Source organism: Lycium barbarum, chromosome 2 (genome assembly GCF_019175385.1).
Source record: "Lycium barbarum isolate Lr01 chromosome 2, ASM1917538v2, whole genome shotgun sequence".
In the NCBI taxonomy this organism is placed as follows: domain Eukaryota; kingdom Viridiplantae; phylum Streptophyta; class Magnoliopsida; order Solanales; family Solanaceae; genus Lycium; species Lycium barbarum.
In genome coordinates, this window is record NC_083338.1 from 122,832,373 (window position 1) to 122,845,537 (window position 13,165).

Consider the following 13,165-nt stretch of genomic DNA (forward strand, 5'->3'; position numbering starts at 1 on the left):
CGTTAATACATAATTACCTAGCAAACAATACAACAACAACAACAACCCAGTGAAATCCCACATCGTGGGGTCTGGGGAGGGTAGAGTGTACGCAGACCTTACTCCTACCAAGGTAGGACGGCTGTTTCCGAAAGATCCTCGGCTCAATAAAAGCATAAAAAGAAGTCAGATAAGGTTAAGAGATTCAAAGCGATATGAAATGAAATAGTGCAAACGACACAGATAACACAGGATAATCAAAGCACAGGAAATAACAGATAATAGCAGAAATCTGAGCACAAGAAATTATATTGCGGTAATGTGACTACTAATAAGAACGGATAACGAGACTATCTACTAGCCTTCTACCCTAATTTGGGTCCTCCAAACCCTCCTATCTAAGGTCATGTCCTCGGTAAGCTGTAATTGCGCCATGTCGTGTCTAATTACCTCTCCCCAATACTTCTTCGGCCTACCCCTACCTTGTCTGAAACCATCCATGGCCAACCTCTCACATCTCCGCACTGGGGCATCTGTGTCTCTCCTCTTCACATGCCCAAACCATCTCAATCTCGCTTCTCGCATCTTGTCTTCCACCGAGGCCACCCCCACCTTATCCCGAATATGCTCATTCCTAATCCTGTCACTCCTGGTGTGGCCACACATCCATCTCAACATTCTCATCTCGGCAACTTTCATCTTTTGAACGTGAGAGATCTTAACTGGCAAACACTCCGCCCCATACAACATAGTCGGTCTAACCACCACTTTGTAGAACTTGCCCTTAAGTTTTGGTGGCACCTTCTTGTCACATAGCACTCCGGAAGCAAGCCTTCATTTCATCCACCCTGCCCCAATACGATGTGTGACATCATCGTCAATCTCCCCGCTGCCTTCCACAATAGACCCAAGGTACTTGAAACTACTTTTCTTCTGGATGGCCTGGGTACTAAGCCTCACTTCCAAGCCAGCCTCCTGAGGTGCTTCACTGAACTTACACTCCAAGTACTCTGTCTTAGTCCTACTCAACTTAAACCCTTTAGACTCCAGAGTATGTCTCCAACCCTCCAGCTTAGCGTTAACTCCGCTACGAGTCTCGTCGATCAGGACTATGTCGTCCGCGAAAAGCATACACCATGGCACCTCACCCTGAATTTGCCGTGTCAATCCATCCATCACCAAGGCAAATAAAAATGGACTAAGGGCTGATCCTTGATGCAACCCCATCACAACTGGAAAGTGCTCTGAGTCTCCTCCTACTGTCCTTACCCTGGTTTTGGCTCCCTCATACATGTCCTTGATCACCCTAATGTACGCTACAGGTACACTTTTAGCCTCCAAGCATTTCCATAAGATCTGTCTTGGAACTTTGTCATAAGCCTTTTCTAGGTCGATGAATACCATGTGTAAGTCCCTCTTCCTCTCCCTATACTGCTCCACCAACCTTCTCACAAGATGGATGGCTTCTGTAGTTGAGCGTCCCGGCATGAATCCGAACTGGTTCTCTGAAATAGACACACCTCTCCTCACCCTCATCTCCACCACTCTTTCCCACACTTTCATAGTATGGCTTAGCAGCTTGATACCTCTATAGTTGTTGCAACTCTAGATATCTCCCTTATTCTTGTATAGAGGGATCATTACACTCACCCTCCATTCTTCGGGCATCAATGCCGTCTTAAAGATGACATTAAACAACCTAGTCAGCCACTCCAAACCTGCCGGGCCCGCGCTCTTCCAAAATTCCCCAGGAATCTCGTCAGGTCCGGTCGCTCTTCCCCTGCGCATCCTACGAACAGCACCCTTAACCTCGTCAACCTTAATACTCCTGCAATGCCCAAAATCGTGACGCCTTCCTGTATGTTCTAAATCTCCCAACACAATGTCTCTGTCCCCTCCTTCATTCAAGAGTTTGTAGAAGTATGACTGTCATCTCCGTCTAATGGGAGTCTCCTCTACCAATACTTTGCCATGCTCGTCCTTGATGCACTTTACTTGATCCACATCACGTGCCTTTCTCTCCCTCGCCTTGGCTAGCCTGAACAATTTCTGGTCCCCTCCTTTCTCTTCTAGTTCAGCATACATGTGTTCAAAAGCTGCCGTTTTTGCCGTCGAAACCGCCAACTTCGTCTCTTTCCTCGCCATCTTATACAGTTCTGTATTCGTCCACTTCTCCACCTCATCCTTGCTTTCTATCAACTTCGCATACGCCACCTTCTTTGCTTCCACCTTCCCTTGAACTTCTCCATTCCACCACCAGTCCCCTCGGTGCTGACCACGACTACCTGTCGAGACCCCTAACACTTCCCTTGCTACCACCCTAATGCAACTAGCCGTCTTATCCCACATACTGGTCGCATCCCCACTACTATCCCAGGCCCCCATATCCTTCAATTTCTCTCCCATCTCCAGGGCACTAATCATGGTCAAACTCCCCCATCTGATCCTAGGTCGGTCCTCCACGACCCTCTTCTTCCTCGTCATCTTGATTGCTAAATCCATCACCAAGAGCTTATGTCGGGTTGTAAGATATTCGCTCGGAATGACCTTACAATCTTTGCACAGACCTTTATCATCCTTCCTAAGGTGTAAAAAGTCTATCTGAGTCTTAACCACCGAACTACGGAAGGTTACCAGGTGTTCCTCCTTCTTTGGGAAACTCGAATTGGCTATCACCAACCCAAAAGCTCTTGCAAAATCCAAAAGTGAGACTCCTCCTCCATTCCTGTCCCCGAAGCCAAAGCCTCCATGCACATCATCATAATCTCCCGAAATAGGCCGGATGTGTCCATTGAAATCACCTCTCACAAATAGCTTCTCAGTAGGCGGTATGCCTCCCACTAATTCGTCCAAATCCTCCCAAAAGCGCCTCTTCTCCTCGTCACCTAAGCCCGCTTGCGGCGCATATGCACTAATAATGTTCAAAGTGAGTCCTTCAACGACCACCTTAATCGACATCATCCTATCAGTGGCTCTCTTAACCTCTACCACCTGATCCCTTAATCCACTATCTACTAAAATGTCCACCCCATTTCTATACTTCGACCTACCAGAGAACCACAGCTTATACCCGTCTACCTCCTTAGCTTCAGGACCTACCCATTTGGTCTCTTGGATACAAGCTATATTAATCTTCCTCTTCTTAAGAATTTTAACTAGCTCTATGGACTTCCCCGTTAACGACCCAATGTTCCAAGATCCTACTCTCAACCTAGACGCTCCCTTAACCCACTTACCCCTCCTAACCCTCGCTCCCGTCCCCGAACGAGAACATGACCCTAGTCTACCATCACTAAGCAAAGCCACGAAAATGAGTATGAACTAATAAATTATTCAAAAGTCTAAAGTTAGCAAAATATAACTACAAGTGTATGGACAAATAATGGATATGGCAACCGGAGGTACCAACTCCAGTTGAACTGAACCTGGTCGCCGCCGGAAAACACTGTTCACGTCCGAGTTACTGTTCACTGCCGGAATTCTGCTCACAGAGACCTGAAACAGGAGAAGAGGGGGAGGGGGGGGGGGGGGGGAGGGAAGAAAAAAAGAACAAGAAAAGAAAAAGAAAAAAGGAGAGAGAGAGAGGGCTGGCCGGAAAATGGTGCCGGAAAAAGTCTCCGGCGATGACGCAGCTGTGTTCTGGCAGCGCCAGAAGCAGCTCAAAAAGAGGAAAAAAGGAGAAGAGAAGAAGAAGAAAAGGGAAGAGAGAAAAAAGTAAATTTGGCCGGAAAAGTGGCCGGCGTTACCTGAACAGTGATGCGGTCTGGTCGCCTGACGGGGTGGCGGGTGGGGTGGGGGAGGGAGGGAGGAGATCTTACCGTTGGAGAGTTGGAGAGCAAAGGAGAAAGAGTTACCTAGCAAACAATAGCTACTTGAATTGTTTGAGTCGTCATTCACATGTTCCAATAGAGTTGAATGGGTTCTCAAGAGCATTACGTTCACCAGGGATGCCTAAGACTTTTTGGACAAACAAAAGAGCGCTGTGATTTGGTGAGTAAAGGTTGAGTCTTAGATTGAACAAGAATGATAAGAATGCAATAGATGGGGTATGGGAGGCAGTAAAGGACATTGGGTGGCGCTTTACCAAAAAAGTAAAGGCCATTGGGTGGCAGTTTCCGGCAATTTGGTGGTGGAATTGGGTGGGTGAAGTTAGCTGTTGGCTGATAACATTAAAACTATTGCATCTTTCTTTTCTACTTTCCATAAAAGATAAATGCATCTAAACCATGAATAATTTAAGTAGCCTACATGGTGTTAATCCAACAGACTATTGATAAATACTAGAGCATTTAGTACTGGAGGGGATCGAATCCCAAAAGTGTAGTGTATAATACAACAACAACAACAACAACAACCCAGTGAAATCCCACAACGTGGGGTCTGGGGAGGGTAGAGTGTACGCAGACCTTACTCCTACCAAGGTAGGATGGCTGTTTCCGAGAGACCCTCGACTCAATAAAAACATAACAAGAGGTCAGATACGGCTAAGAAATTCAAAGCGATATGGAAATGAAGTAACGCAAGCGACACAGATAACATAGAATAATCAAAGCACAGGAAATAACAGATAATAGCATAATAGCATAAATTAGAGCACAAGAAATTATACTACGATAATGCGACTATTAATAAGGCAGGGTAATGAGACTATCTACTAGCCTTCTACCCTAATATGGGTCCTCCAAACCCTTCTATCTAAGGTCATGTCCTCGGTAAGCTGTAACTGCGCCATGTCGTGTCTAATTACCTCTCCCCAATACTTCTTTGGCCTACCCCTACCTCGTCTGAAACCATCCATGGCCAACCTCTCACACCTCCGCACTGGGGCATCCGTGTCTCTCCTCTTCACATGCCCAAACCATCTCAATCTCGCTTCTCGCATCTTGTCTTCCACCGAGGCCACTCCCACCTTGTCCCGAATATCCTCATTCCTAATCCTGTCACTCCTGGTGTGGCCACACATCCATCTCAACATTCTCATCTCAGCAACTTTCATCTTTTGAACGTGAGAAACCTTAACTGGCCAACACTCCGCCCCATACAACATAGTCGGTCTAACCACCACTTTGTAGAACTTTCCCTTAAGTTGTGGTGGCACCTTCTTGTCACATAGCACTCCGGAAGCAAGCCTCCATTTCATCCACCCTGCCCCAATACGATGTGTGACATCATCGTCAATCTCCCCGCTGCCTTGCATAATAGACCCAAGATACTTGAAACTACTTTTCTTCTGGATGACTTGGGTACCAAGCCTCACTTCCAAGCCGGCCTCCTGAGGTGCTTCACTAAACTTACACTCTAAGTACTCTGTCTTGGTCCTACTCAGCTTAAACCCTTTAGACTCCAGAGTTTGTCTCCAATCCTCCAGCTTAGCGTTAACTCCGCTACGAGTCTCATCGATCAGGACTATGTCATCCGCGAAAAGCATACACCATGGCACCTCACCTTGAATTTGCCGCGTCAATCCATCCATCACCAAGGCAAATAAGAACGGACTAAGAGCTGATCCTTGATGCAACCCCATCACAACTGGAAAGTGCTCTGAGTCTCCTCCTACTGTCCTTACCCTGGTTTTGGCTCCCTCATACATGTCCTTGATCACCCTAATGTACGCCACAGGTACACCTTTAGCCTCCAAGCATCTCCATAGGATTTCTCTTGGGACTTTGTCGTAAGCCTTTTCTAGGTCAATGAATACCATGTGTAAGTCCCTTTTCCTCTCCCTATACTGCTCCACCAGTCTCCTCACAAGATGGATGGCTTCTGTATAATATTTATGTTTATTTATAAATCCCTAAGTAAATTTACTGCTTGGAAACAAAAAAACTGACAGACGTGCTGGTTGAATATCTCACCAAGTGCTTCCCCTTACTGCTGGGAAAAATCAAATAATTTAGCAGTTACAGGTTTTCTATAATAGATTGCTTCGAAATTTAAAATATTGCAAATTTAAGAAAAGAAATTCTACTCTGCTTTTTACGTACAACGTTTTGACCATTAAGTTTTTTTTCTGCTGTCTATGAAGGAAACAATGCAAGGCCAAAATCAATATGAATTATTACTATTTTTAGTAGATGAGATGATTGAAGCACTTGGTTGGTACTAGCTCCTATGATTTCTGAACTTTGACTTGAACACTTGAAGGAGCTAGCATTCTTATATGTTGAGAAGTACAATGATCAATGAACCTGAACTTAATCCTGTACCCAGGGGTCTGGGCTAGTGGCATCTTTCTATGACACTCAACCCCGTAAAAGATCCCAAGAGTAAATATCATCATAACCCCAACAATAGAAAAAGTGACCCAAAATTACTGAAGCCTGCTTGGAGAGTTGGCCAAAACGGCAGATTATGCCCCCTCAGGCATAAAGCTGATACTTAAAGCCAGCTGGAAAATCTTTAAAAGATGGCATCGGAAGTCTCAAAACTGCTTGATTTAAATCATGTCTCAGTCGATCTTCGAAAATATATAACCTGACTCGAGCCTAATGCAAGCAAAAGCTGGTTTCACAAAACTTCACTTCCAAAATCCCTCCAAAGCGTTTACTTCCTTTGACATTATTGGCAGAAGAATGTAAACTGTGTAGCAGATATAACCTGTCCCAGATTCAACTACTATAAAATCAATCATTCATCCATTGTCTCCCCTGGTTTCGAACCGTGCACCACTAGCCCTCGAGGTTTTCGCAATTATAAAAAGAATCAATTGATCAACCATGGCTATTCCAAAATAGTTGAGGTCAGTAATATGATTCCGCTATATTCGTTTCTCTCTATTCAAGCCCACTTCATCCCAATATTAAATAATTTGTCTTTCGTCGTCATCAAAAAAAAAAAAACATTAAATTATTTCTCGTTTGAGACGAAGTAGTGGTTTCTAGAACTAGAGGTTTCCTTAGTCTAACACTAACTTAAAAGTCTCTAGTCAGGCTAAAATCAAATGTAAGTTTAACAAGGAAAAAGAAACCGGCTAACCAATAAAGTGGTATAGCCAGCAAGGATTTTGCTCCGATGTGTTTTATTGCTTAGCTCAGTCCACATTAGTTCCATGAGATTGTAGGTCTTTTGAGACAATTTCCCCCATATGGTATTAGCTCTACCTTGTCTTCTCTTAGCACCTTCAAACATCATAGGGAACTTTTAGAAAAAAAAAAACATTACTAATGGAGCATTTGGGTATCTGCATAAATTATGGCAAATAAACCATCTGCAACGATATTATTCTACAACACTCATTTTGTGGATATGTTAGGCCTTTGAGGTCCAACATCTTCTCCCATGTAGGTTATTGTCAAAAAAAAAAAAAAAAAAAAACATCTTCTCCCATGTAGCTCTTACAACCATTCTCTAGAACTTGCCTTTCATGTTTTTAGGTCTCTTCCTATTGTACAGCCATAGCATCTGTATTCAATCCTCAGTCTGTTTGGTATTAATCCAGTAATGTCACACCAGTGCTAACTCCGGTGCTCTTGTTGCAACTTGCATGGAGTTGTAAAGTTCAGCCGCTATAGAAGCTATGTATGGTAAGATCTGGTTTCTATTTTATTGTTTCTCCTTTGCTGTCACACGTAAGAGTTAGAAATTCCAAATCCTACTTTTATAAGGGAAGAGAATAACAGAGTGGGGTTATGATGGAAAAATCTGGAGATGCCATGAATTGGATTTTCTTATCATTGATAGAGATCAGAAATAGATGAAGTAAATATAGCTTTACCGTTGTTGAATAGTGCAGGAGATTGAAACCAATTTTGTATAAAGCATCTCTTGCAAATCTTGTAGCTTGTACTTTGTTTGATATCTAAAACTTTCATGTGGTTTTATGGAATAAAGGTAAATGCAGCTGCATGTAAGCGTAATAGTTTGTATCATTTGTTGCAGTAACTCCCAAGTATCTGTATACTCCATTTTCTTCATCTCTTTATAAGCTGTAATAAGCTATAGCTGTGTATTGAGTGTGTGTGCGCTCAGTAATTTTATATTGAAACTTTTGATTGAGTATTTTGTAACTCGTGGACCTAAGTTCCGTCAAAATCAGAAAGTTAAGAGTAATTTTGATACTATTAGTTAGTGCACCTTTCTTTTCAAAGATAGGACTAGGCAAGATCCATGAACTTTGGAAGTTATTCAGCTGCCCCATCTCGATGAAGATTCGAGAATAAAAAATTATGGGGAAACTGAAAAAAACTCTCCACAGTCAAAACAGTGAGATGAGATACATATGATTTTTTCATAACCATGGGTTTATACCAAGAATCTGTCTTGAGTTTGTACTTGTAGTTGTTCCTGGTTAGAAGTGAGTTAATTAATACTATTGAGGATGAGGTTGTGTGATGCATGCTCTTTGCAGATGATAATTCTAGAGAAGCAATGGAAAGACTAAGGGGTCGTTTGGTTGGAGCTTTAGAAGATTTAATCTCCACATAAAAATCAGCACTAAATTATAGTTGAGGTGTTTGAATTACTAGAGAAGCACTAATTCTAGAGAAGCATGCTCTTTGCAGATGGATAACTCAAAAATACACCTGAACTATCACTTTTTCACGAGTTTCACACTCCAACTATCACCCGTTCGTTTAGATTGGAAAAGGGAACAACTGATAGTTGAGGTGTGTTTTACTGTATAGATGGTGATAGTTCAGGTAGGAAAAGGGAACAACGGAACAACTGATAGTTGGGGTTTGAAACTCGCGAAAAAGCGATAGTTCAAATGTATTTTTGATCATTAACTCTAAATTATATAATCTTTAGTTTGGGTTGGAGGAGATTTAATCTCCACATGGGAATCATCATTAACTTATACAATATGTGGTTGCTCCTTTTTGTTTTCCTTATAAATAATACATGTATAAGTTATGCGGGAATCGATATATTATTTATGCGGGATAGAATGTGGATAGAATGCGGGTATTAGTAATACATGGATTAAAAATACTAAAATGACATAACTAATCCTGATAATAGTTAGATAAGTAATTTTTATGTTGTTCAAAAAGTATTCAAATATTTTAAATTATACCCCCTCTGTTTCAATATGTTTTTTCTCAAATGCACCTGTCAATAGATTTGGCATTGTGATGTTCCATGGATCTAAAAGAGGACGAGATAAACTTAAATCACATGGAAGGAAGTTGTTTGTGGATGTCTAATAATGTGAAATAGTGTACGTTAACGCTTAGTTTTTTTGTTACACTACATGAAGTTCGGTGCTTGTCAAAGTCCTTTGTCTTATAGATACTTGTAAGCCCGTGTAGAGGTAAGTGTGAGTTTAAGAGAATTTCTAGTTTATTACAAGAATCATAATCTGCGTTAAAAGACATTTAGTATTAAAATGAATTGGACAAGAATTGAGCAGGATGGATATAGAGGATTCATATACCGAACCTTAACTAGTTTGGAATTGAGGCATAGTTGGTGGATTGATTATCATATAAAATAACCATTGAGTATTGGGATAACCTTGTATCTACTTGCGGGAAATGTCTTCCTTTTGTCCATATGCATGATCGCTGGTTTCTCTACTCTCTCTTTTGATCATGCCTTCTCTGTTGACTAAACAGATATGTATCGGTCTAAAACTTTTGGTCCATTATACCTTAAAGAATAAGAAAAAAGTTATCCTTTTCAATGTTATGAGATATTTAAAGTGGCTATGATTACAATGCTGTGCAAGGTGAGTGCTCTCTTTTGAGGAAGTTACGGTTGAAAAATTAAGCTTAACACGAGGGATTTGTTTCTTATGTTAGAATTACTGTAAATTTATTAGAAAGCTGTTAAACCTGAGATATTTGTTGAACGGATAATGTATTGTTTGCCATATCTCTCTCTCTAATTGTTAAGGTATTCTAGAATTTCATCAAACCGGTGATTTGTCTTTTGATAATTTGGTTCCGGCAGTCAAGACTAATTGGGTCTAGTAAGGCTAGAGAATGGGAAAAGAAATAAGACTATGGAAAATCTTGAATACAGAGCTGTGACAAGCCTTGTACGAACTGTAAGGTCTCCATAAAGAGTTGAAGCTGCCATAGGCTATATATCCTCTACCCCGTGAACCTTTGGTTTATTTCTTGCAATTATTCTCACTTATACAATGATGTCTATGACAAATTACAAAATGTTGAGCTATTAATTCTCAGAATGTATTCCGCAGGAGGTACTTCCTAGATTATCTCCTCGTCTTGGTGTTGAGGCCATCCACAAGAAGATTGCAACCGCATTGACTGAATGAGCTTTCTCTCAACAACAATTTTGAAGCATGTCTTTGCTCATGCCATAAGGGTGCTATGGGGAACTGTCTTCTTCTTCGTTTTCCTTTTTCCAGTCAACCTGTGTATCTTTGCAATCGTACCATCACCAACCCCTGAGACTATGGCGGAAATATACTGTTTTCTGTATAATTCGCCATACGATACCAACTATGAAAATTCAAAGTAAAACTAGATATTTATACATTTATTTCACCGCAAATGAATTTGTCTGGTACTAAATAGTAAGCTTGTCGTTTTAGCTGCATTCTAGGCATAAGGGTGGATTGATCTTTAACACTGCTAATCACACATCTGCGAGAAATCTCAGTTTGAATGAAAGGTGATAGTGCAAAGACTCTTCAGTTTGGCAGATAAATTATTGTACTAGATAGGATAGAATCCATATTTTGTCCGACAAGTGCAGGGAACAGGTGGGCTGATTAGTAGGAGTCCGCAACTTAAATGACCCAAAAAGTGGGTTCGGATACCAAAATAATCCAGTAAAAAAAAAAAAGTAACCAAACTACCCTTTGTGCACTAATTTAGTGCGCAATTGGGGTTTTTTTTTTGTACAATTTTAAAGTTCTCAAATTCACGTTTTTTCGTACTTCGATCAAGATTAGTCATGTTTCAAACTCCGAAATATTAATAATTTATATAGAACTAGATATCTTTTTTTGCTGACAATAATGTCGGCTCATTACATCAAGTATACCTAAACGTTTGAATCGTCGTTTTAGGGGTTGTAAAGTGTCCCGAAGTAAGTTTTGTTTGTTTGAATCTTGTTATTTTTAGGTTTAAGTGTTTTATTTTATAAGGTGTTGATTGGCGTGTTTTATTTTTTAGTCAAGGCATTACTTTATTTCGAATGTACAAAAATAAATATTATATTCAAAAGTAATTCATCCAATATGAGAGGTTCAAAATAATTCATTACAATAACAAAATAATACATCATTCTTTACAATAACAAAATATTTAAAATAATACTTCAAGTACGAGATGCTCTTTCACCACGAGAGGTTCTCCCACTACGAGACGTACTTGCACCATCATGGCCTCATAGGCTACACAAACGCTTATCATGGCCAAACTCCTTACACATAGAGCACCTGCGAGAGTATGTCCTATCATTAACATCCATTTGATTGTGAATCCGACTTCATGCGTTAGTGCCCAATTTACGGATGTACTCCTTGTTAGCAACCATTAAAAATGGCTCGTTTGGCCAATAAGCTTGATCACCAAGTGGGTAGAAGTGGCCGGCATATGCTTTAAGGTAACTTTTGACGCTGTATTCCGATGCCACATAACTTGATAACGTTTTTCCCATTGCCTTAAAACACTTGACGGCATGAGAACACAACATATGGTATGTTTGCCACTTACCACAATTATACGTTCTCGTGCCCTCATACACGGTATGTAAGTTTCCTCCCCGACCTTGGTAATAACCTGTCCGGACTTCATACACACATTCAACATAGTTATACTCGGTCATCTTGTGCAGTTCATATTTTTTTCTGTTATGCTCCATCATTTTTTTTAGGTTTTGGCATCCATCTTCCACCCTCTGCTAATATGGCTTTGGCATGCTTTGTTCTTGTCACAAACCGCTCCACTACTTACATGAAAGTCATTCTCACCATTGCAGTAACGGGCAGTCCCCGAGCAGATTTTAGCAAATCATTGAATGACTCCGAGCTGTTTGTTGTAAGCATATCCCATCTCCTGCCTTCATCAACATATAATGTCCATTTTTCAACTTCGATTGTCTTCAACCAATTATATGCCTTTGGGCTCACTGCCTTGATCATCTTCATCCTTACAAGCCATTTTTTTTTTGTTGATGCTCCATCGCAGCCGCCTACATCAATTTGTTTAGTGTGCTGTTTCCAAACTTCGTTTGAAAATTTGCCTTTATGTGCATTAAACAATAGCGGTGGTAAGCAAAGGGAGGCTGCCACCCCTCCAAAGTAGACATATTGTGCAATATGCCTTGATGTCGATTAGATAGCACGCATATGCCCATACGATCCTTAATAATATACCGCCTCAAATGTGTCAAAAACATCCCACATGTCTCGTTGCTCTCGTTAGCAGCAATTGCGAAAGCAAGAGGGAATATCGACCCATTGGCATCCATTCCTACTGCAATCAGTAGCTTGATGTCGTATACACCATATACATGCGTGCTATCTATGGATATGACTGGACGGTAGTGTGCAAACCCATCAATACATGGTTTGAATGTCTAAAACACTAAATTGAAAATATTATCGGGCAGAAGCCTTCACTCTACAACAATACCAGCATTGAATTTTTGTAGAGCTGCCATATACCTCGGCAACGTCTGGAAAGAGCCCTCCCAATTTCCATAAATCATCTCAAAAGCACGCCTACGCCCGAGATATCCCTTTCTTTTGCTTATCGTTTTATGATATATTGTCTAAACATTTCTAATGCAATCTTTGATGGGGATCCTACACAAATTTAAACAAACAACATTTAGCAATGATAATTTAATTGATTTAAGAATTATAATGAACTAGGTCGAATAGGTTACCTTGGGGTTTTGGCAACGTCTTTAAGTAATACTTGAGTCTTGAGTAATCGTATTTGTATCTAAATTAAAATGATCTGCTCGTTTTTCTCCCATATCACAAGTGTGACGTTGGTGGAATTTTGTGATAACCCACATCATACCATCAGGCTTAACAATTCCCCGAAGCATCCATTGACAGACTTGATACTGTCGTCTACAAACTAGTCTCCATATCGTTCTGGTTGAATCATCAACCCTATACTCCCTCATTCCCTTATAACTATAAATTTTGACTGCCCTTTGCAATGCCTTTTTTATTCGAACATCATGCCCTTTTCAAGGTAGCAATCATCATTTAATAAATCGGCCGGTTCTTTCCACATTTTTTAACGACTTT

The 13,165-nt window shown here is 40.8% G+C and overlaps 1 protein-coding gene across 1 annotated transcript in view; it reads left to right on the top strand.

Moving 5' to 3' along the window:
* The window catches only part of LOC132627017 (uncharacterized), a 13,670-nt gene extending 3,227 nt beyond the window's left edge, over positions 1-10,443 (top strand). Inside the window, exon 3 of the mRNA XM_060342066.1 lies at positions 10,127-10,443. Within this exon, the coding sequence (XP_060198049.1) occupies positions 10,127-10,204 (78 nt within the window). The 3' untranslated portion in view covers positions 10,205-10,443. The remainder of the gene's footprint in view (positions 1-10,126) is intronic.
* Positions 10,444-13,165: the final 2,722 nt, after the last annotated feature.